At 41.7% G+C, this 24,209-nt stretch overlaps 2 protein-coding genes and 1 long non-coding RNA gene across 4 annotated transcripts in view; 1 reads left to right on the top strand and 2 right to left on the bottom strand.

Moving 5' to 3' along the window:
- stpg4 (sperm-tail PG-rich repeat containing 4) overlaps positions 1-10,518 on the bottom strand; it is an 82,495-nt gene extending 71,977 nt beyond the window's left edge. Inside the window, exons 1-2 of the mRNA XM_085980378.1 lie at positions 4,752-10,518; positions 4,564-4,629 (exon numbers count right to left, since the gene is read on the bottom strand). Of these exons, the coding sequence (XP_085836504.1) occupies positions 4,564-4,629; positions 4,752-4,880 (195 nt within the window). The 5' untranslated portion in view covers positions 4,881-10,518. The remainder of the gene's footprint in view (positions 1-4,563; positions 4,630-4,751) is intronic.
- Positions 10,519-10,616: 98 nt separating this feature from the next.
- Positions 10,617-18,111, bottom strand: calm2b (calmodulin 2b, (phosphorylase kinase, delta)). Of its 2 annotated transcripts, none has more exons than XM_085980375.1 (6): positions 17,988-18,111; positions 15,851-15,881; positions 14,537-14,680; positions 14,348-14,454; positions 13,337-13,472; positions 10,617-11,295 (listed from the first exon to the last, which is right to left on the bottom strand). In XM_085980375.1, the coding sequence occupies exons 1-6, from the start codon at positions 17,988-17,990 to the stop codon at positions 11,267-11,269; spliced, it is 450 nt and encodes a 149-aa protein (XP_085836501.1). In that variant the 5' UTR covers positions 17,991-18,111; the 3' UTR covers positions 10,617-11,266. The 2 variants fall into 2 exon arrangements, with proteins under 2 accessions (XP_085836501.1, XP_085836502.1); XM_085980376.1 differs by lacking the exon at positions 17,988-18,111 and adding an exon at positions 16,993-17,017.
- LOC147121048 (uncharacterized) lies at positions 17,193-22,251 on the top strand. Its single transcript, XR_015076241.1, has 3 exons — positions 17,193-17,526; positions 19,404-19,536; positions 22,083-22,251. It is a non-coding gene; the product is annotated as an uncharacterized LOC147121048 (long non-coding RNA).
- Positions 22,252-24,209: the final 1,958 nt, after the last annotated feature.

Raw genomic sequence — 24,209 nt, 5'->3', positions numbered from 1 at the left:
TAAGGGAATTAGGGGTTACGGGGAGCGGGCAGGGAAGTGGACGTGAGTCTAGGTTCGGATCAGCCATGATCCTATTGAATGGCGGAGCAGGTCCGAGGGGCCGTATGGCCTACTCCTGCTCCTACTTCTTATGTTCTTATTTATGTTCTTATGTGATGCATTTTGGCAGAAGGAACAAGGAGATGCAATATACACTTAATGGCACAGTTTTAAAGAGTGTGCAGGGACAGAGGAGCCTGGGAGTTAATGTGCATAGGTCCCTGAAGGTGGTGGGACATATTGAGAGTGGTTAGCAAAGCATATGAGATCTTGGGCTTCATAGAGGTATTGAGTACAAAAGCAGGGAAGTTATGCTGAACCTTTATAGAGCGCTGGTTAGGCCACAACTGGAGTATTGCGTCCAGTTCTGGTCACCACACTTTAGGAAGGATGTGAAGGCTCTTGAGAGGGTGCAGAGGAGATTTACCAGAATGGTTCCGGGGATGGGAGATCTTACCTACAAGGACAGGTTGGAGAAGCTGGATTTGTTTTCATTAGAGCAAAGGAGGTTGAGGGGTGATTTGATAAGAGGTGTACAAGATTATGATGGGTTCAGGTAAGCTAGACAGAGAAAGGCTGTTCCCACTAGTTGATGGTACAAAGACTAGGGGACACAGATTTAAGTTTTGGGCAAGAGATACAGGGGGAGATGTGAGGAAAAACCTTTTAAGCAGCGAGTGGTGATGACCTGGAACTCGCTGCCGACGGAAGTGGTGGAAGCGGAGACAATCAATGTTTTCCAGGGGAGACTGGATAGGCACTTGAGGGAAATAAGCTTGCAGGGCTATGGGGATGGAGCGAGGGAGTGGGATTGACTGGATTGCTCTGCAGTGAGCCAAGCGTGGACTCGATGGGCCGAATGGCCTCCTTCTGTGCCGTTATGACTCTATGACTTCTCAACTGGTCACTGTATACCTGGTGGCGATGGCTAGGCCTTCATGACGGCAAGGTTGTGGAGCATGCAGTAGACCATGATGAATCTTGAGACACGTTCTGTTGAGTACAGCAGGGAAGCATTGTTTAAGGACACCAATGGTCTGCTCTATCAGATTCCGTGTGGCAGCATGGCTCTCATTGTACGCATGCTGCCCACGTGTGGTTGGATTGCGGAGCGGAATCATGAGCCAGGTGGTCAGCGGACTGTCACCCAGTAGCCACCCTCTGGCTTGTCTTGGTGGCTCAAAGACTGAGGGAATGGCAGACTGGCGCAGAATAAAAGCATCATGACTGCTGCCAGGATACCGGGCATTCACCATCATGATGTGCTGAGTATGGTCGCACACCAACTGCACATTCAGCAAGTAATAACCTTTGCGGTTGCGGTACAACTCAGCATTTAGATGCAGTGCCCGCAAAGTCACGTGCGTGCAGTCGATGGCGCCCTGCACCCTGGGGAAGCCCGCTATCCTGGCAAAGCAATGTGCGTGCTCCACCTACTTCTCTCTGGTCAACTTCTCTCTGGTCAGAGAAAAGACACTGAAGTCCCCTCTCCTGGCATAAAGAGTAAGCTGTCACCTCTCTTATGCAGCAGTGGATGGCGAACGGGGAGATGTTACAGACGTCGCCTGCTCCAGCCTGGAAGGATCCTGACGTGACTAAATTCAGGGCCATGGTCACCTTCACAGCCACTGGCAGCATTGTCCTTGCTTTGATGTGAGGTTGCAGGTTTGGCGGCAGAGTTCTGTGAGCACCTCCTTCGTAAAGTGCAGATGCCTCACACACTGCTCCTGGCTCAGGTTGAGGTAAGGGAATTGCTCTTGGAAGACCCTGGGTAGGTAAGGCCTCCTGCTGAGAGCCCTTCTCTCTCTCCCTCTTCTTTGCTGCCTCTGCTCCATCTCCCTGTCATGCTGCAGGCCAAGGGGGATGACAACTAGAGCACCCATGACCGGGAGCAAGTGGTCTGACCAGAACCCTTGAAGTCAGAATCAAGGCCTATTCCACTTGCAGCACAACTCCCTGTTACGTCACCAACTTTAAACAACCCTGGAAAGCACCACTTCTACAAACTTACACAGAGCCAGTAGAAATTAATCAGCAACTCACCTGAGAGTGGTTGATGACCCCTTTAAATAGCGCTGGTAGGGGATCCTTGCAGCTGAAAAACGCATGTTCAGCTGTGCGAGGTTAACACAGGGCGTTAGCTCCAGCGTTGAGGACGAACATGGCAGCGCTGGCGTCAAATCAGTGATGCATGCTGATTGACGTCATGACCTGCCTATTCTACATACAAAGTTTTTTCCAGTTCTGACGATAGGTCGTTGACCTGAAACGTTAACTCAGTTTCTCTCTCCACAGACCTGCTGAGTATTTCCAGCATTTTCTGTTTTTATCGTAAGATGCTTAGACTGCTTACAGGAGGAATTAGAACATCAAAGCCAAGACCCAAACTTGTAACAGTGCCCATTAGGTGCATCAAAACCCCAAGCAGTTAAGCTTGACTGACACCACACTGGAGGTTATACTTCATGCAGTGTCAAACCCAAGTGATGGAGTGGATCCTGGAGAGGATCCTCTCACTGCTGAAAAGATGGAAAATTATGGGAACTGAGTGCCCAAATTCCTAGTATGAGCTTCTGGTGGGCTAAGCTCCCCTTTGGCGTACAATTTTGTAAATGTATGCTATTACTTTTGCCTCATTGATGAAAGGGTGGAACTGAAAGAAATCAGTATTTGTAGGGAAATGGTGTTAGGAAAATTGATGGGACTGAAGGCCGATAAATCCCCAGGGCCTGATAATCTACATCCCAGGGTACTTAAGGAAGTGGCCTTAGAAATAGTAGATGCATTGCTGGTTATCTTCCAGAACTCGATAGACTCTGGAACAGTACCCATGGATTGGAGGGTAGCTAATGTTACCCCACTATTCAAAAAAGGTGGTCGAGAAAAAGCGGGGAATTATAGACCGGTAAGCCTGACATCGGTAGTGGGAAAAATGCTAGAATCTATTATAAAAGATGTAATAGCAGAGCACTTGGTAATCAGTGACAGGATCGGACAAAGTCAACATGGATTTACAAAAGGTAAATCATGCTTGACTAATCTACTGGAATTTTTTGAGGATGTAACTGGTAAAATAGATAAGGGAGAACCAGTGGCTGCGGTGTATTTGGACTTTCAGAAGGCTTTCGATAAGGTCCCACATAAGAGATTAGCGTGCAAAATTAAGGCACATGGGATTGGGGGCAAGGTATTGACTTGGATAGAGAACTGGTTGGCGGACAGAAAGCAAAGAGTTGGAATAAACGGGTCGTTTTCCGAGTGGCAGGCAGTGACTAGTGGGGTACCGCAAGGACCGGTCCTAGGACCCCAGCTGTTCACAATATATATTAATGATCTGGACGAGGGAATTGGATGTAATATCTCCAAATTTGCAGACGACACAAAGCTGGGTGGGAGGGTAAGCTGTGAGGATGTCGTGAAACTCCAGTACGATTTGGACAGATTGGGTGATTGGGCAGAAACATGGCAAATGCACTATAATGTGGATAAATGTGAGGTTATCCACTTTGGTGGCAAAAACAGGAAGGCAGATTATTATTTGAATGGCAATAGAAGGGGAAATGCAAAGAGACCTGGGTGTTCTTGTGCACCAGTCGCTGAAGGTAAGCATGCAGGTGCAGCAGACGGTTAAGAAGGCAAATGGTATGTTGGCCTTCGTAGCAAGAGGGTTCGAGTACAGGAACAAGAATGTCTTGCTACAGTTGTACAGGGCCTTGGTGAGACCGCACCTTGAGTATTGTGTGCAGTTTTGGTCGCCTTACTTGAGGAAGGACGTTCTTGCCATGGAAGGAGTGCAGCGAAGATTCACCAGGCTGATACCTGGGATGGCAGGAATGACGTATGAGGAGAGATTGTGTCGATTGGGATTATACTCACTGGAGTTTAGAAGATTGAGAGGGGATCTCATCGAAACCTATAAAATTCTGTCAGGCCTGGACAGACTAGATGCAGGAAGGATGTTTATGATGGCCGGGGAGTCCAGAATTAGGCGTCATAGTCTAAGGATAAGGGGTAGGCCATTTAGGACTGAAATGAGGAGGAACTTCTTCACCCAGAGAGTGGTGAACCTGTGGAATTCTCTGCCACAGAGGGCAGTGGAGGCCAATTCATTAAATATATTCAAAAAAGAGTTGGATATATTTCTTAAGGCTAAAGGGATCAAGGGATATGGGGAGAAGGCAGGGACCGGGTACTGAATTTGGATGATCAGCCATGATCTCATTGAATGGCGGAGCAGGCTCGAAGGGCCGAATGGCCTACTCCTGCTCCTATCTTCTGTGTTTTTATGAGCCACTTTGCAGTGAAACAGAAATGCCAGTACAGCTGCACCTTTAATTTTGTCCAATTCTAGCCATGTTAAAAAAACGCAGTGAAAATGTCTTCATCTAGTTTAAAATAAACAAATGATCATCGATTTTCAACATATTTATTATGTATAAACGACAATCTTACTAGCTTGCAGATGTAATCACAACCCACTGCTACATTTCCTAGATGTATTTCTAATGTCTATACTACACTTACTTTGACATTTTGTTGCCACCACCCTCCTCTAGTTGATTCCTGTTCTGCTAGCGAATTAGTTTTTTGCTGGAACAGTCAGTGAAAAAATAATTTGACGGTTAGTTAACTTATCAAATGCAGTGTGGCATTACATCAATGAGAAACGCTAATTTTTTTTAAAAACAGTAGAAGAGCCAGAATCTCACTACCTTGCGATTACGATTGTTTTTAGGGTGGCTGATTTCCGTGACTTTGGGTTTTGCTTTCGATTTGTTGGTTAAACTGGGTTTTTTCCTCACTATTTTCTCAGTAGGAGGGCTGGGAGCGGCGGTGGCCATGGTCACACCATTACCGAGATCCTATTTACAAGCACAGCCCGATTGGTTAGAATTTCCCTGTTCGAAGACCAAGAATCCTCACTGCCAGTTTTGGAACATTTTGTTGCTGTTAACCACCTCCCCTTTTCATGCAAAAACTATCGCAGGGGGAATACTCGGATCAAAAGTAGTCAATTACGCTCGGTGAGAATGAGTGTACGGCCCTTCTGTATGATGGTCGGTTAAAAATAGTGATTGAAGTGAAGTAACGCCTTGAAAAAAAGCCCAAGAAAACCCACTGCGCTAAGTGATAAACCACTGTGACGTGCACATGTACAGTTTTTTCGACACAATTATTTCAGCTCGCAGTCTTTTGCCCCCGCCGTGAACCAAATAAGCCCCTATCCTTGTGGCGATTGGAGACTATCCGCCATTGCTGCGCTTGTATTTCCTGCTTTATCGCCAAGTTTAGTTACAAGTGTCTTTCTCAAAACCCCTCTCCAATATTATACATCTGCTCAACAGATTTAGATATGCCATTGGATGTCGCGATAATCTTTAAGATTCGACGCCTTGCGCTGTGTTTAAACTCGTTTCCTCAATGGCTTCGCACGGAACAGACAAACCGCTAAATTGACGACTGGCGCAAAACGACGGCTTCGAGAATTCGGGCGCAGAGGTCAGAGGCCGCATAGGATTTCCGGTCTCCATTTATTGTGAACGTGTTGAGGTAAAAGCATGCATTCACAAAATGCACTCTCTGATCTCGCCGCAAGCAGTGTGCAACTGAGCCATTTAGACTAGGAAAGCCCCAGGTTGGATTTTTAGTCTGTTATCTAATATCAACTCACGTGGCAATAACTGGGCTCAGTGCTGTACCCCTGCCGTAGGAAGGGGAGGGGGGGCGTGGTGATGTTTGCTGGAGTTAAAGCATTTATGCAGCCAGGCTATTGTCATCACTTCAGAGTGTAAAGCAAAACTATACTTCCGATTTTAGCACGCCACACAGTAATACTAATTCGGAAAAAAATTAGGCGGACTAAACATTATTTCAACTAAAAGAGGGTGGGTGCACTGCTGATTCCTTTCCCGTATAGCCCCCTGTAAGCCAACAAAATAGCACATTCCCAGAGCTGGTTTTATAGCGGTGCCGTCTCTTGCGTCAGATGGTTGGGCCTCCAGAGACTTGAGCAGATAATCTAGGCTGACACTCCAGTACAATGAGGGAGTGCTGCACTGTCCAAGGTGCCATCTTTCAGATGAGACATTAAATCAAGTCCCCATCTGCATTCTCAGGTGGAGGTAGAGTTCGCAGCACTATTTGAAGAGCAGGGGAGTTCTCGCAGGTGTCCTGGCCAGTATTTATCCATCAACTAACACCTAGAAAATATCTGGTCATTTATTTCATTGCTGTTTTGGGGAGCTGCTTTTCCTACATTACAACAGTGACTACACTTCAAAAGTACTTAATTGCCTGTAAAGTGCTTTGGGACGTCCTGAAATTCACTGTATAAATGCAAGTCTTTTCTCTAGTGCAGGTTTCAGGCAACCCAATAAGGTTCCTGAGCTTGCCAGAAATGACTTGTTCTAAGAATTTAATTAAAAAAGTATAGTTTTAAGGAAAGATTTTCCTCTTTGTAGTAAATATCAAATACTAGTAGAAAGATCATATTTACACTTATGCCACAAATAGTGGGGTAATTAACAATGCATAGATAGTGTGATGTTGGCTTAAAGAATGCTGGATCACAAGGTTGTCGGAAGCAAGTTCACACATCAGTTCCCACAAACTAAGTTTCAGGAGGAGGAAATGCCATTTCAACTCCAGCGGTGTTCACAAACGTCAACATTTAGGCACCAAGTAGCACGGAAACTAGGTAACACTTGCAAAAAGGGAAAAACTGGATAAATACAGCAGAAAATGTTGGAACACTCAGGTCAGGCAGCATTTGTGGAGAGGAGTATGATCAATGTGTCAGGTCTATGGTGCACTGCCTGACCTGCTGAGTGTTTCAATCATTTTATGTTTTCACAAGATTTCCAGTATCTACAGTCCCTCAGAATTAACTGTTGCTTTAAAACAAAGCTATATATTTCTTTAAAGTATTGCATCAAGTACAATAGCTACTCTGGATGCACTCAGATGAGAAATTAGTGTCATCAGGTCAGCCTACTTGTCCCCATACTGCATAATCTACATTATGTTGGAGAGAAATTTGTCATATCTAACTTCAGCACAAATTATTTTCACCCATTTCCTACATCAGTAGCACACATCCCAAAATAAAACCAAATTCCAATACAACCCAAAATACAGAGCATTATTTAAGTATATTCAGTCACCAAAATTATTGAACATCTAAACATTAGCTGAATTGAGGCCAATACTGGTCATCCTGTAGAGGTTGCAGAAAATAAATACTGTACCTATTGGTATACCAGTGAATTGTGAAATCTTAAAAAAGGTCAGTCATCCCAGTTAGTGGTGACAAGGAGACTTGCAATTTCCATTATGCAAAATGAATAGGGGATGTGCTTCCTAAGACTTGCATTCTCATTCAAGTCACGAGAACAGAACTTGGTCACAAGGGAAATATTTCTACTGCGAGATCCTAGAGTGGCTATAATTAAGCTTTAAAACTAGCACACTGCGATTCCCAGTGAGTGGCTCCTGGGAGATCAGGCACTTTCCTCAAGCAGAAAGGTAAAAATTGGAAGCGTACCAAAAATTGAATACACAATTCAAATAAGGCAGACAAACTTAGCCAGTGAATTATGTAGGACCTGCACCTGTAGATAAATGCTGCATTTAACTTAATCATTTGTTTAAATTTAAGAAAATGAACCATTGAAAGCAGGCCTTTTATTCCAAAAGATTTAGCTACCATTTTCAATTTTCTGCAGAGAACAAAGTTAAATTAGGTTCTCAAATGTTGTATTTTAGTTTATGGGGTTGTGTACTGCAAATTTTATGAAAACATGTACATATACAGGGCACTGCACTTTAGGAAGGATGTGAAGGCCTGAGGGTGCAGAAAAGATGTGTGTGATTCCAGGGATGAGGGACTTCAGTTACATGGATAGACTGGAGAAGTGGGGTTGTTCTTGGAGCAGAAGGTGGTTGAGGAGATTTGATAGAGGTATTCAAAATCATAAGGGATCTAGACAGAGAGGAAACAGTTCCCATTGGCAAAGGGTCAAGAACCTGAGGACAGAGATTTAAGGTGATTGGCAGAAGAACCAAAGGCAACCGGAGGAACTCCGCAAGTAATTAAGGTGTGGAATGCATGGCCTGAAAGGGTGGTGGAAGCAGATTCAATTGTGGCTTTCAAAAGTGAATTGGGTAAGTACCCAAGGAAAAAAATTTGCAGGGCTATGGGGAAAGGGCAGGGGAGTGGGACTAACTGAAGTGCTCTTGTAGAGTGCTGGCCTCCTTCTGTGCTATAATTATGTGCCTCAGGGGTCCTCATTAGGACCACTGCTCTTATTTTAGGGGGCATCATTTTAAAGTTTGCAGATAACAGCTTGGAAATAGTAAAGTGAAGAGGATAACACTGGTGAAATGGGCAAAAATATGGCAGATGAAGCTTAATGCAGAAGTGTGTGACGTGATGGAAGGAAAATGAAGCAATATAAATTTGGTACAATTTTAAAGGGGGTGCAGGGTTCACATATCTTTGAAGGTAGCAGGACAAGTTGAAAAAGCAGATGGAATCCATGGCTTGAGGGGCTTGGAGTACAAAAGCAAGGAAGTTATGGTAAGCCTTTATAAATCACTGCTTAGCCCTCAGCTAGAGTATAGCGGCCAATTTTGGGCACCATACATTAGGAAGGATGTCAAGGCCTTTGAGCTGGTGCAGAGATTTACCAGGTATGGTACCAGGGATGAGACTTCAGTTATATGGCAATTAGAGAAGCCAGGATTGTTCCTAAAGCAAAAGAATATTGGAGAGATTTAATAGAAGTGTTCAAAATTGAGAGTTTTGCTAGAGCAGATAAGGAGAAACGGTTTCCACTGGCAAGAGGGTCAGTAACCAGCGAATAGATTTAAGATAATTGGCAATAAGAATTTACACAGCAAGTGGTTACGATCTGGAATACACTACCCGAGGGTGGTGGAAGCAGATTAAATAGTAACTTTCAAAAGGGAATTTTATAAATACTTGGGGGAAAAAAAAGAGAAAATTGCAAGGCTATGGGGAAAGAGCAAGGGAGTGGCCAATTGGATAGCTCTGACAAAGCCTGCAGACATGGGCCAAATGGGCTCCTTCTCAGCTTTATGATTCTAGGACATTACCAGCTTTCAGAATCAAGTACATGCTTAGAGATTCAGCAGGCGAGGTCAGTTAGTTAATGAACTAGAAAATGTTAAGTATCCAAATTAATCTACCTTTTGGATCTTTACAGTAGATACAATAAAGCAAAGCTAGTTGAAAGGCAGTTCTTGCAGCTACAACTATGTGGGAATTTGATCATTTAAGTACAGCGGTTTCAAAACAGTTGAGGCAGATGTCTAGTACCAGCTGGATTCAAACTATCTTGTTTACCTTAAGGGAGCTTTCCAAGCCAGGAGGTTGAAGAATGTTTGTTGCCTAGTTTCTCAAATACATTTGTTGCCTACAAGCACCACCCATGAAAACCCTCTACATGCACCAGCAGTACCAACTAAGCACAATTAAAAATCCTTAAAATCTTCAATTACCATGTAAATATAAAATCAGTTTTGTTGCCTTACATTACAACTGGTAGACATTCTTCAATATTACATTTAATCTTCCTATGTTTGGGCAGATACACAAGACATGCCCAAATACAAAGTATAGAGACCACAAATCCAGAAAGTGAACACAGGAAAAATCTAAAGTATACTATCTACATTTCATCATTGGGTAGCTGTTCTATTCCATATTCTTGCCCAAGAGGAAATTATTTATTCAAAAAGCATTTACTTCTAACCTAATGCAGACAGACCAGCTTTAAAGTTCTGTAAAGTGCTACCATCACTAAATTTCTAGACTCAATCAATTATATTTGCACATAAAGAACCTACTTCAAAAAACAATTGGTGAATTAAATATTTTAGCTATAGAATGGATTTCAGTTGTTGGCAAAACCAAGTGAGTTAGCCTTTTCCAGTTTTAACCATAATTTGGAAACATACTTTGTATCTCTACTTTATGGAATGTAGACTCTGTATTGTTTTATGTGCACCATACAATGAGCAAATAGGCAAGCAACCAGCATCAGACTCTGCATTATCCAGTTTCCCATTCAACCAAGATATAAACACTGGAATGTTGAGCATTAGAATAGGACTAGACAAATGCTCAGACTAAAGCTAGCTAACAGTTAATAGAACCGTTTGATAAGTTTAATTAATTTCCTAACTAAGCAATTGTTTTGACATCTAGGAACAGAACCCATTTGGTGGAAGATTTAATACAAACTTGTAGGACCAGCATTGGCTTTAAACCTACTTTCCCCATCAGATTTTAGGTTGAAATGGGAAATAGAAAATTCTGAAGCATCCATTTCACCAATGTGGGCCTCTTAATATACAAGGATCAGGAACAAAAGATCTGCCCACTATTAGAAAAGTGCATGATACTGAAGCTGCAACAGTAACTGACTATTTTATATGCAGTCAAAGACTGATTTTGGTTTGCAAAAGACCAATACTAGTCAATGCAGATCTCTAAATGAACTGCTTCTACTGTCACCATAGGAACAAACATTAACTACAAGAGAACAGACCAGTTTTTTTGGGTAAATTGTAGTTTTATTGGAAAAAAATATACAACTTGGAATGGATTTCAGGCATGTCTGTGCCAAAGCAGATTTCAGAAAGAACTAAGTGGCTAAACAAAATGTTGAAAGAGCACAGTAAGAAAACAAGAATGCTTCCTTATATGGAACAGCAAATACAAAAAGGTTTAGTGTACGAGTACCTGGATGATACACCCGTTTTGCTATAGTGCAATGCTGAGAAATTTTAAGCTTTCTGTCCTTACTTCATGCAGAGCGATAACTCTGCATTTAAACAGCAATGCAATACATGCTGATACTGTCAGCCATTTCCTCACAGCAGCATACCCAGATGATCCCTCGTTAAACCGCAAGTCCATATGTAGCTTTGAATGTGTAGAAGAGCTTGGATGCACTTCAAGATAAAGCCACATGCAACTTTTGTTACACCAATAGTCTTCTCAAATGCAAAAGAAAACACAATGACAAGAAGATACTGAAGGAAAGTAACATGGACTGTAACTCTACCCACTATACATGCATATGTTTTAGACAGTTGGGGCAGGGAGAGAAACATTATACAGAAATTACAAACAAAGGAAAGGCAAATAAACAATGTTTTTTTTTTACAAGAAAATTAAAATGTTTTCTGTACAAGATCTTCACTTCGCAGTCATCATTTGTACAAACTCTGTAAAGGAAGGAGGAAATGTTACTAGAGTTTCTGAAGGACCAAAACATAACTGATCTTAAATCATCTGGCACTTCTGCCTGTCCACTCCCACCTCAAAAAAGCTACTTGTAACCAGTTTCTCTGACACTGCAGTGCCTTAATGGAGACCAAAATTCTCTAGACAGATGATGATTTCTAGAATTCATGCTTACCAGATTGTTGTTTTTTTTTTTTTTTAAAAACCACAGTAAATGATCAATAGACCTGTACAGCTTTTGAATACCATAGAAAAAAATTGATTTAAATATTCCTATTTAGTGTTCAGATGGGCACCAAAAAAAACTTTGCAAACTTTATCCAAGCCAATGAGCTGAAAGACTAACTAGGTGTGAAGAAATGTAGTATCTAAATATAGTTCAGCATTTGAGCTTTGAATTAATTTGAGTTACACAACCAGATGCCAAAGCAGTTGCATCCCAGGCTTAGAAATCAAGTAATCTAATCCTGCTCATAACCAAATAAAGTATGCTCAGGCAGCTGAACAAATCCAGGGGTTTGAGCAAGTTTAAGTGTATTTAGTGTAAAACAGTGAATCAGAAATTCACAAATTTTCCATGAAAGGCAAAAACTTAGGTTTATCTCTGCATTGATCATGGCTGTTTCTCCAAAATCACCAGCTTCATATTACAAATTAATTGGAGGAACTTCTAGACATGAGAAAGCCATTTAGCTTTGTGTTATTACCTTAAGTTTTAGAATTGAGCTAAATTACCCAGGATAATCTTTGATCAAGCTTGAATAGCAAGACTGTTACTTGAAAATTCACAAAGTAAATCCAGCAGAGTTAAAACTAAAACAACTTGTTCATGTTAATAGTTACATGTGACATCCATTAATGAAGTCTGAAAATCAAGTATGAATTTCCAACTTCCAGACTTGCCTTACTAGTGATTAACTTGTTTCCTATGACTAGATTACTTAATTTTTAGATAATAGGAACAAGCCAGAGCACCCAGTATAACAGACTGCAAAATGAAGGTGCATTGATCCCATCACATCAAAGCAGGTCTAGGCTTGTACAGCAGATTAGTAATTTTTATCTTAGTTATTTAACAACCTTTCCCATACTTTTAGTCAGAACTAGAAAATATTAGAGGGAAATTTGTAATTTATCACTGCTGGCTAAAGAGAGAGTGTTAAAAGATCTGGTTCAAGATTCTTAGCTTCTTGAAAAAGTCACTTGCTGGCAGTGCATTTTTATGACCATGGGGCTAGGGGTGAAAAGCAATACAAGCATTGGTCACCATCAAAAACTACAAACACAAAGATGACCATTTGTAAACAAAATTCAAAACTTAAGATTCTTCATATCACTTGTACAGTTAAGTTCATACACAGCAAGCATTAAATTTGGATGTCAATTAATGCATGTTCAAGCCATAGAAATGAGTATTAGTATCATTTCTTGAGGACTGACTAGCAATTTATAAAGTTCCCCCTCTACTTTGGACACCAGAGTGATTAGTATATAGATACCTTGCCACCACACTCCCTAGTTGAACAAGTGATATTTCAGGTTTACTTGAAAGTTAGCCATTTAATTGTATGGTTACCTTCCTTAGGTATCAGATGTTAATGGTATTGTTGTTCCAAGTATTGCACTGCTGGTCTTATACAATTACCACAGACACTGCACACTAATGCTACAGCATCTCTGGTTACTCAAATATGTATTTAATGACCATATCATGTACAATACCTGGTAGTATTCAGAAAAATGCAAGCATATCATACATATTTCTGATGGGTCATTGAATTACTCAAGTATCTGTTACAAGCAAGCAGTTTGCCTCCAAATGTTAGCATTCTCCCACTTTAGCATTCTCTGAAAGGGGAGAAAATAAGCACATTTGGCAGCCTTGCTGGTCAAAGTTTGAGATGTCCAAATTTATCCCATGTTATATAGTTGGGCATGAAATGCAAGATGCTGAAACAAAAACCAGTGCATGCATAGGGAAATTAAGAGATGGTAACTGTTGTCTGCTACAAGCAAACTTACCTTCATAGTTCACTTGACCATCACCATCAATATCTGCTTCTCTGATCATTTCATCAACTTCTTCATCTGTCAATTTTTCTCCAAGGTTTGTCATTACATGACGAAGTTCTGCAGCACTGATATAACCATTACCATCCTAAAAGCCAAAAGAAATGTCACGTACTAAGATTTTGTTCCAAGCTCAGTTTAAGTTACATATTGGTATCAGAGTCTGGAGATGGAACTGGGTGGCACAATAGGTTAGATAAGCTCAATCTTGGTTCAGTGGTCGCACTCTTGCCCAAGTCAGAAGGTTGTGAGTTCAAGGCCCACTCCAGACTAGTGCATAATTTAGGCTGGCGTTTAGTGCAGCACTGAAGGAACATTGCACTTTGAGGTGCAATCTTTAGGCAGAAGTCCCATCTGCCCTCAGATGGATGTAAAAGATCCCATGGCACTATTTTGAGCAGGGAGTTTGCCCTAGTGTCATAGCCAATACTCATCCCTCAAACAGACTTTCTAGTCATCTCATTGCTGTGCGCAAATTGGCTGCTGCATTTCACATTACAACAGTGACTATGCTTAAACGGCTACAAGTGCTTTGTTATGTCCGGAGGCTGTGAAAGACACTATAAATGCAAGTTCTTCACCCAAGGGCCTGGATTTAAATCCAACCTATACTGATGGAAGTCTATGTCTACTAGCTTCTCTGATGCAAAGCAATTTGTGCAGTCTCAAATCAGTTTAGAGAGGCCAAAGGCTCACAGTGCAAAACTGTTCCCAACTTGGTACTATAAGGATGGTTGGTGTGGGAAATGAGGATTGCTACACCAATACAGATCATGGTCAAGGTGGAGTCATTGTTGAGGCAGTGGAATGCTGGCCTTGCCAGCAACATCCATATCCCAAGGAAAAAAATTGCATTGTGCTTAACCTGGTAGTGCATGATATGGATTAGTCACCCAGTATAGCAAGTATTCAATTCCTAGCAATAAGTTACTATTTATTCAATGACATGCATTTGCTCCATACCTTATCAAACACTCGGAATGCTTCTCGGATTTCTTCCTCGCTATCTGTATCTTTCATTTTTCTTGCCATCATTGTCAGAAATTCTGGAAAGTCGATCGTTCCATTTCCTGTCAAAAAATGGAAGTTAGTGAAAACAGATGCACCATAAATGTACATTAATTGTGTGAGGTTCTTGTTCCTGCTGCTCACCATCAGCATCAACCTCATTGATCATATCCTGTAGTTCTGCCTCAGTTGGGTTCTGGCCTAGTGACCTCATAACTGTCCCAAGCTCCTTTGTTGTTATGGTGCCATCTCCATCTTTGTCAAAGAGTGAAAAGGCCTCTTTGAATTCTGCAATGGGAAAAAAATAATGTAAAGAGATACACTAGTGCAATAAGCACTGAATGCATTTGTGATTTCACTGCATCTGTACTAGTATATTTAATATTTTAAGCCATTTAATGAAGTAACAGACATTATTGCTAAATCTGCAAAGTTCTCAACTGTCATACTGAATCATGTCCTTGTGCTATTTGTTAACGGAGAAGCAGGACTACTGGATTATACCAGTTAAAAAGTATTGCAAATCTTAAGGCCACTGATTTTTAGTGGACCCAGCTAAAGCATAGGTAAAGATCTGACCACCAAGAATTAGTACTTCAAAATCTAAACTCCACTGTGCCAATAGTACAGATTTTTGACTAAATATTACACCAACTCAGCTGCAGGGAACTAACCTGATCATTTAGATACTCACATGAGCCACTTACTACAGAATGAACACCAAGAGAGCTTTCCACACGAACAATGGTAATGCAAGTCCATTGTTCACATGTCACTTCTTGTTTCTCCCCCCCCCACCCCAGCATGCAAAGAGAAAAAATTATTCAAGGATTTTTTTCAAATAGCCAAATACACAAAACTAGACAAAGGTCAGGCAATCAAATGGCAAGTGATGCCAATGTACTCCTTGCATCAGGCTTCTGATAATTGAATATGCAAGATACTGTAACTTCAAAAAAGCTCTGTACAACCAGGAAATGTAAAGCATACATTGAGGAATTTCACCTGGACAATTCATGGGAGTAAGGAGCCACTCAATGTGATAGTAAGGAGCCAAAGTTCAAGGATGGGCAATACAAAAGCAATGAAATTGGACCCATTTGTTATTGTATGCAAACTTTACTTGGAGGGGGCCACAGGCACTGCCTTCCAGCAATTGGTGCATGAACAATCTAGCTGTACCAATTTAACTCAGAGCTAATCTAACTCCATAACTACACTAACTTCAAAAAGTATTACACTTGCCTTTAACTAGAAACTAGACAAAAGACTTCTTGCACAAGGTCATTTATAGACCACAAAATTGTCAAGACATTTACAAATTCCTGTAGTGTTAAAACTGTTAAGCTGTCACCCAAGTACTTAGTCACACTTCCCTCCAAGAGAAAACAGACTTTTAAGCAACATTAAGCTGCCCACAATTATTCCAAGTTAGGGCAGCTTTTTCACTATACTTACCAGCAATTTGCTCTTCTGTTAGTTGATCAGCCTGAAAAGAGACAATGAAAGATTATGCACTATTCTTGCATCAGGCTACATGATTTAATGAGAAGGGGGAGTCATAATAACTGGTACAATAATTCAATCTCATGGCAGAACTATAAATTTTATGCATCTTTCCTAAAAAAAAAAAAATCCCTCACTACATTAGTTTGCAAAAAATGACATGTCCAAGATACCATTTTTGAACATATCTGCTCCCAACTCTTAGAGATTGAAGATTTACACTGCCACTAAAGCAACTTCAGAAGTTTCACATGTCAAGATAGCACATTTGAATATTTTATGCACAAATAGCAATATTTTACCAGCAACATTGATAGACTGCAGACAAAAATTTCCAGGAGACCAAGTCAAGTGGTCCCCTGGAATTAGGACTCATTCAACAGCCAGGTAATATATAGCAAGATACAGGTGGTCAGAAGTGAAACTACCAAGTTCAAATAAAACCCATTTCTCAGTCTCACCTAGTAGATTAACACAACTAGTTCCAAAGAGGGTGTTTCACTATGGAATAAAAGTCTTAATGGCTACAATAGGCAAAGACAACTTAGCATTTTACAAGTGAATTGACTCAAGTTCAGCCTACAGTAAAAGGAAACACTGGACCCAATTTAAAACTTCAATTTCTTGATGCATGCCACCTAATTCAGTAGAGCTTTGAATGAAAGCAGCTCATTTATTGCTTATATCTATGTAGGTCAAAATGAAGTCCAACAGGAAAGTACAAATAGCCAATAACCAATGCAATCATAAAGAAGAAAAGCTACAAACCAAGATCCAGCAGTAGCCAGCAAGGGAGGGGTCCAAATTCCACAAAGCCAACAGTCATTCCTCAACAGCAGTGACTCCACAGTAACCGTTTTAAGCCTCCCCTTCCAACCCAACAAAAAAAAGCTAAACCTAAGAAAATCAAGTTGGGAGGGAAGTCGTCACCAGGGCATTAATTCAACCCCACAGAGGAAGAGAAAAAAGGAACAATATTCCAAGTTACAAAAAAAATTAAGAGCATTCAAAAGAACTTTACCGGGTGTATTTACGTCAAAATGAGCGTTTTAGAAGACACACTGGCAAAATGCAATTTTTTAAACCCTACTTGCCAACAAAGCCTCATTCCTTCATGAGGGAGGGAGACCCTCCCATTCTGGACCCTCAGCCGTGCAGTTTCCCTCCTCTCGCTTTCTTCTGCATTGCGCGTCTGCAGCCGGAAGTGCTGATAATTTAAAAAAAATCAGCCATCTCCCAAGGTAGGAGCATCCCTCCACCCTTTTACCATTAAAAGAAATGTTACTGCTTTAGATTGGGAAAAAAACCCACACAAAAAACACCCCCCATTATATGAAAACCACTGCATTGTAAACGGTGCATTGCAGTGGAGGGAGCGGGCGGGCCGGCTCGAGCCCAGCTCTCGGCGGCGGCCGCCGTTCCCGCCGTGTCCTCGCGCCGCTCTAACGGTCCGGTCCGACCCGAGCCGCCGCGCTTTGAATCCCGTCAGAGAGCGCGCGAGGAGCGGCCGTGGCACAATAGCACCGAGCGCCCACCCGCCGACTACTCGCGGCGCCCGGGACCCCCCCAGCACCCGCAACAAGTGCATAGGAGGGTCGGGTCGAGCAGGAAGGACAGCGCGGCATCAGGTAAGGTCACTACCACCACTCCAGACAAAGAAACAGGAAAAATAGTCAACCCACTCCCCCAAAGCAACTTCATTCGGCGGAGAAGGGGAAGATACTGAGGCGGAAGGGACCGCCGCCGATCTATAGCGAGATGAATTACTTCTCCTCCCCCACCAACTCATCGCCCGTCCTCACAACGATCACTGGAGCATAGCAAAAAAGGGTGGGGGTGGACTAGTAAATAGGGATCCACCACGGGCCACAGAGGCTCATACAACAGCCCTTTGGGTCGCGCCCTCTTTCCTGCTGCACCGACCCATCCCACCGTGCCCGCTCGCTCCAGAGAAATACAATCCCGCACAAAAGTACACCAAACAGCAGGAGGAAAAAAAAAAATCATCCGATTTCTTCCACGGCGGTGGGGAAAGAAAAGAGAGAGGGGGGAAAAAAAACTAAACGCACTGAGGTGGCGAAAGACTCACCATTTTTGCAACCTTTACTTGTCACCGGTTCCCCAGTCACGGCTTAACTCCTCAACCCTTCGCCACCACTGACTATAAACACCCCGCTCACAGCGGCTGCTTAACTCCCCTCTGCTCCCGTATCCTTCCGCGCAGCCCCGCCTCCCGCGCACTCCGCCGATCGGCCTCCTCCCCGCCCCCCTCGGCATCGCTGCTGTTACAGAGCTCCTTTGCCGCAAAATAGTAGCGCCATGCCCGAAACTGGTTTTCTATCTCCTTTCTACTCTTGGCCAAAATAAAGTACCTATTTCCTCCCCGCCCGATCGACCGCCTTGGGATTATTATTTCTCACCCCCCCCCGCGCGGAGGCAGAAGTAGCCCGCGTGGCGGTGGCGCGGCCGTAGCTTCGGCCCCTCTGCAGCCGCTGATTGGTCGGGCCGTACCTGCAATGCGTCAGCGCAAGATCGCGTCGCTGGTGCTGCTTGGCGTCCGTCCGCTTTGGTCCGTTATTCAGCGCCGCGCTGTCGGCGTGCACAGGGAAAAAAAGGGATGGTTGCTTAGCGCAGCACGGCGTGGCTTGGTGTGGTTCGGCGCAGTGCAGCGCCTGGTATAATAAGACGAAAAGGAAGAAAACACGGATGGGGATAGATAGCTGATCTCAAATCACACTGCAGTATAAGCACATTAAACAGACGCTCAACTTGTTTGCTGCAGCTTCTTGCTGCAAACTTCTCAACATTCATTGTAGTAATATCAAACGTTTTATTTTCCTCCTTGTTATCTTTGTAATTTTATGCCGTAATAGATATGACTCTTGTTTGTTGTACATTTGTAGCTATGGCTGTTGAATGCAGAATCTTGTGGAAATGTTTTTTTTTCTTGTGACAAAAGTTTCGAGTTATCTCTGTTGTTGGTTGTGTTCGCTGTTCACGCAAAGATGCACATGTGCACTCGCTGCTGTTGGTGTACCCCAATCGAACAGCTAATTTTTAAAATAATAAACTGCTATTGTCAGATGTTTTTGTAATCTTTGTGATGGCAGTTTTATATTGGATTGTAACTTTATGCTGTTTTGGTGCACGCGTACTTGCTGCTGAATAATTTACTGTTGACAATGGCTATAGATTAGTTTTGTTACTCGCAAACTTAAACGCCCTATCTTTTTTTTATATTAAGATCTTATTGCTTTAACTTTTGTTTGCTGTTTGACGTACTTTACTGCTCAGCGTCCAACGAAAGTAAATTTTTAAAATCGCAAACTTCACAGCAAGTTTCTGAATAATTCGATTTTTTTTAAATTGCAAAACTACAGTTATATATTACTTGAAAGTAATAAATGATCTAAAACTTCAAAATTGTTGTGATTTAACGTTTATAACATCTAAGGCGCCATTCAGTCTTGTAATTCTGCACTGTATATTTCTCAACATGTTTTAGGATACTTGGATATGTGTTCTATATTCTGGAACATTGCACAGTACTACAAGACTTGGGGTCTGTGAGAGACGTGTAGCTGCTGACAACAGTAACTTTTTAAATGGCTAAACCATTTCAGATTTGGGGCCCTAAGGTACAGTGTACAGAATTATTTCTGGGCTGCAGACATGGTACCTAAATATGTTTGGGGTTATTGAAAATACACATACACCATGTACATAATTATTTCCTTTCTCCTTCCTCTGTATTTTGCTATTTTATCAGATTAGTGTACAAAAACATCAAGTTATTAAAAAGGGAGAGGAAGGAGGAAATGTTTTTGGGTATCATCCTGCTTCCTATAACAGCAATGTTGTCATTAGGCTTAATTAGCTATTGATACTAGTATAAGAAAAAAATCACCCTTGAGGCAATGGTATTGTGTGATACTCTTAATTCATCGCTCAAATAACTCCCATTACCACCAGTAACCGACTGATAACTACCAGTTGGTAGTCCTATTATATAGTTCAAAATGCTCTCCACTCATAACACAAGTTTGGAAGGATAATATCGCAAACACATTTGTACAGCTTGTGTTTGTCACAATAGCAGTGGATAGGGTATCAGAATTTACTGAAATCCAAATGCAAAAAAACTCGTGTGGTTGTATGAAACTTTCACATGCTCACCATTAAGCTTTATTAAAATCTAGTGCCAGCACGAGACAGCGTTTCAAATTTTAAGCCATCTTATGTAGAGATATGTCATGAATGTTTTCAAGTTAGACTGTAGTTATAGTGCAAATGCCAGTCTGGGATAAACATCTATAAATGGCAGACCTGAGTTATACTGCCAACAGTGACTTATCTTAAGCTCAGTGACAATGGAACTCTGCGCATGCATCCTTGAACACCTGTCCGAAGCTCTACTTTCTGAGAAGCCAATTTTTAATGTTATGAGGGCAAGAGCTCCAGTGGATCATCAGAATTTTTAAAATGTGGTTTTACGCCAGGATGGAGTCATAATACATACAGTTCGAAGTCCAAGCAGTATGAGACATTGCACATCATCTCTAATTTCTTGTGCTTGGAAGTCTGGTCACTAAAGTGAGTTATATAGCCACTTTCACATCAATCTTCAACCAATTCAAAAAGAGGCAAGGGTAAGCTTATATGGCATTAGACTTTAACATCAATAATATCAAGGTAGTTGGCATGCCACAAGTAGTCCTGCATAAGTACTACCACATTAAAGGCAGATAGCCATCTTTACCTGATGTGAAAACCCAAAGGTTTGGGATGACAGCTGCTGGAATGGATTGCCTGGAGACTGGGTATATGAATATGTGCTCATGTATTCAGAGTTTAGTGCCTATCTTGATTGGGTTGTAGAATAGTAAGCAGTTGCTGCTGAAGCTCTTTACCACAAACTACTCAACCCTCGTTCAATTGGGTATGATGTATGTCAATGCTGTAGTTAAGAGAATTATGGCAATGTACTCAAATTTCATGGTAAGTTGTGCTGCTCATTCTGCCGCTTGGGAGGAGTTCCTGGTACTTATTCCTGCTTAGCGAGAGGGTAAACCTGCGTTTGTCAGTTGTCTAATGGCCGACTTGTTATTATCCATCTTCGGGGGAAGGAAGTAACCAGGGTCCCTCTGGAGTTGAGCAGGTGGTAAGACTACAGGCCTAACAGTAGAAGATTGGTGACCAGTCAATCCTCTGTAGCACACTTAATAATCCAATACCTAAGCTAGGCAGATCTGCAGCACTCCAGGGGCCTATTGATGATTGACCAGACAGTCTGGCCTATTGACAGGACCTGAAGGGGTGCACCTGTCACTTGGGGCTGGGATTGTTTCTGCTGATCTGCAAGTAACTCAATAACTCGTGGTTATTTTACTGGCAGAGCAAACCTGAGGTCATAAGTACATGGCAAGTTCTGAAATTGCATTCAATCTGGTAATTTGTGGCCTAGTAAATGACCATGAAAGCTGCTGTTTTGTGTAAAAACCCAACTAGTTTGGTAATATCCTTCAAGAAAGAGAAGCTGGGCTGGCTTAAGTGACTCCAATCCCACACTGTGGCAATACATATTTTCTTGCCAGTGTTGACCGCATCCCAAGAGAAAATATTTTAAAAAGGCAATAATGTGCAGGGTGATTCTAGCTGGACAAGCAGCAGGAAGCATACAATGCTGATCAGTTAGTGAATCTTACCTGGGTAAACTCCAGCACTACCCCAAAGTACACCTGGGAGCCCATTAGTCTCAACTGCTGCCAACCTACACCAACATTTTCTGGATTTAGGTACATGGGTGTGTTCTATAAGGGGTGAGTATATATTTCATATCAGACAAGCAAAAACTCAATTTATGTGGATTTTTTGGGTAGTTTGGAGATTCTTAAGCATAGTAATAGGTTTAATTGTGTGTCAGACACCTGGCTAGTTAACCAAACAAAAAATACTGTTTGTCTCAAAAAAGTTGCTCCTTGAGGGTCACAGGTTTATATGATCAATTATTTTATTCTCACTTTCAATAATCTGAAGTATAGTACATTTATGAATATTTCAAACAAATGAGAACTGCACGTTTGCCATAGGTTATTTGAGGTGACCGGCCATTCAGGTTAGTTTTTTGACTGATTCATCTTGCAGAACAATTCTGATTGATCGACTTTTTTTCTCCTTTCTGCAGAGGCAGACATTGAGTGGTTCAAAGTCCTGTACCACAAAACTACAATGGAACAGATTTGCTGAAATGACAATATTGGGTTACATTGCATGCAGTCAATGTCAAACCAAATTAAGTCTTAACTCCAAACATTTTGTGTATACCCTTCTGATTCACAAATAAAGTTGGATGATTAATACTATTTACAAATATCATTATTAACTTGCAAAGTTGCTATGAAGCAGATATTTATTTAAGTGACTGATTGCTATCTTTTTTTGTAATTGCCTACTTGGGGTATTTACAGTTAGTTTATCTCCTAAACGGATATGTTGCTTTTCAAAGCGACTGCGTGCAGGGATGGGGTGGCTTCGAATACACACAGACACTTGACATCATTTAAGATGGATTGTTGTATTATTTTAAGTTTCATTTTAAATAATTTTGAGCACGTTTAGATAAAATAGTGCAATGATGCAAAATATTTAAACGAAAATCCAGCTTAATGATACGCTTACTACTTTTTGTTGAAAGTAAAGTGCTGATAAATTAATCAGCTTTTCAAATTCTAATATCATGCAACAGTGACTGTAAACCCTGTAAGTGAAATTCTTCCGGCAAGTGACGACGAAAGGCTAACAATGACACCAAAATATGTTACTGAGCTATTTATTATTTATCTGCTTGCTTTACAATATGTTATTGAACTAGAGACGAACTTGCTCACATCTGTGTTGAGGTGCTGGGTGATGTTTGTTACCGTGAGTCAGTGGTGCAATGCAGTAACTAGGGTGGAAACGTCACGCATGCGCAAGGGCAGTGGAAAGTGTCTGCCGTGTAAACAGTGAGGAGTTTCGCGGATCAGGATTTCCAGCGAGAGGGAAGTAGAGAGAGCACCATTAGCAGATAGGGAGGGAAGCCGAAGACTCACATTCCTGCAGCACGCATATACAGGCAACTCAGGACATCACATACTGTCTTCTTCTGTACCGGGGAGAATGGACTCACGATGTGTGTCTGCACCAGGGAGAGAAACTAGGGCAGCAGACAACAAGGTTAAGATTCTAACCAGGCGGCAGACAAGACAGCATTTGTACAGAAAGACACTGCCACAGACAGAAAGGGATCCACTGAGGCAAGCCAATATTTAAAAGAGTATCCCAAAAAAAAAGCAAAATTCAAAAAGGGATACCAGTAAACAGTAAAAACGAAAAGGAAACGCCAAACATGATGAGGCAAAACTAAAAGAGGGCAAACAGAAGAAACAAGGCTAAAAGGGCAGCAGCTGACAGAAGTAAAAATTAAAATGGAGGCTACCAGGTGTGTTTGTTGTGGACTGTTTACAAACCAGATAGAGTAAAAAGTTGACCAGATGCAAAAACTGTCTGTAGATCAGTAAGCTTGAAGGAAAAGGTATGCCCTTAGAGAGCAAGGTTCAGGAACTTACTGGGGCAGACAGAAGTGAGGTATTCTTGAGGGTGGGTGAATAGTACAGTATTAGACTCTGTAAGTGAGTATGGTTTAAATACAGAGGATTGAAATGATCAAAATAGTGCCTGCATTGGCTCACTTCTGAGTCAGAGGTTGTGGTTTAAGTCTCACTCCAGATACTGGAACACATGTCAAGTCAATTGACATGTCACATCCTACAATGCAAGCTAGCACATTGAAGTCTCATCCTAGGTCCTTGCTCCCTTCCATCTACCATTGGTCCATTAGTACCATCTGTTCCACTAAACCTGGCAGATTATGACTGCAGGATCTAGAGACTGCAGCAGCCAATTAACACTATGTATTCCGTCTGCAGGTGAAGACAGCAAAGAATGGCTAGGGAACACCAGACCAGTGGGGGAGTAAGTGCACAAATCTAACATTCAACACATGAAGAGGAAGCACTGATAATCATTGGCTTCAATTCAGGGCAATAAACATTAAATAAGGAAAGAGACATTCTCAAAAACCCACTGAAGGTACAGTGACTCTTACATCTCCATCTACAACTTTTGGGCCTCAGTTAATCAGTCACAAGTGATAATCCTTCATTGAGTAAACAGTTACATTTTATGAGACACATGGATTGCATGGAATAACAGCATTGTGGGTTATAACTAATCAGAATATTCTATAAGTGAAATAAGTGATTTTTTAAAA

The sequence above is a fragment of the Somniosus microcephalus genome, chromosome 3 (genome assembly GCF_052327205.1).
Source record: "Somniosus microcephalus isolate GS21.2 chromosome 3, FLI_Smic_1.0, whole genome shotgun sequence".
NCBI classification, from domain to species: domain Eukaryota; kingdom Metazoa; phylum Chordata; class Chondrichthyes; order Squaliformes; family Somniosidae; genus Somniosus; species Somniosus microcephalus.
The sequence above is the reverse complement of the archived record's forward strand: the minus strand, read 5'-3'. Positions and strand labels throughout refer to the sequence as shown.

Excerpts from the sequence above, each read along its gene's own strand:
- calm2b (XM_085980375.1), bottom strand. Across the intron at positions 14,455-14,536 it reads CAATGAGGTTGATGCTGATG|GAAATGGAACGATCGACTTT; the intron begins GTGAGCAGCAGG and ends ATTTTTTGACAG. Across the intron at positions 11,296-13,336 it reads TGGTCAAGTGAACTATGAAG|AGTTTGTACAAATGATGACT; the intron begins GTAAGTTTGCTT and ends CTTCCTTTACAG.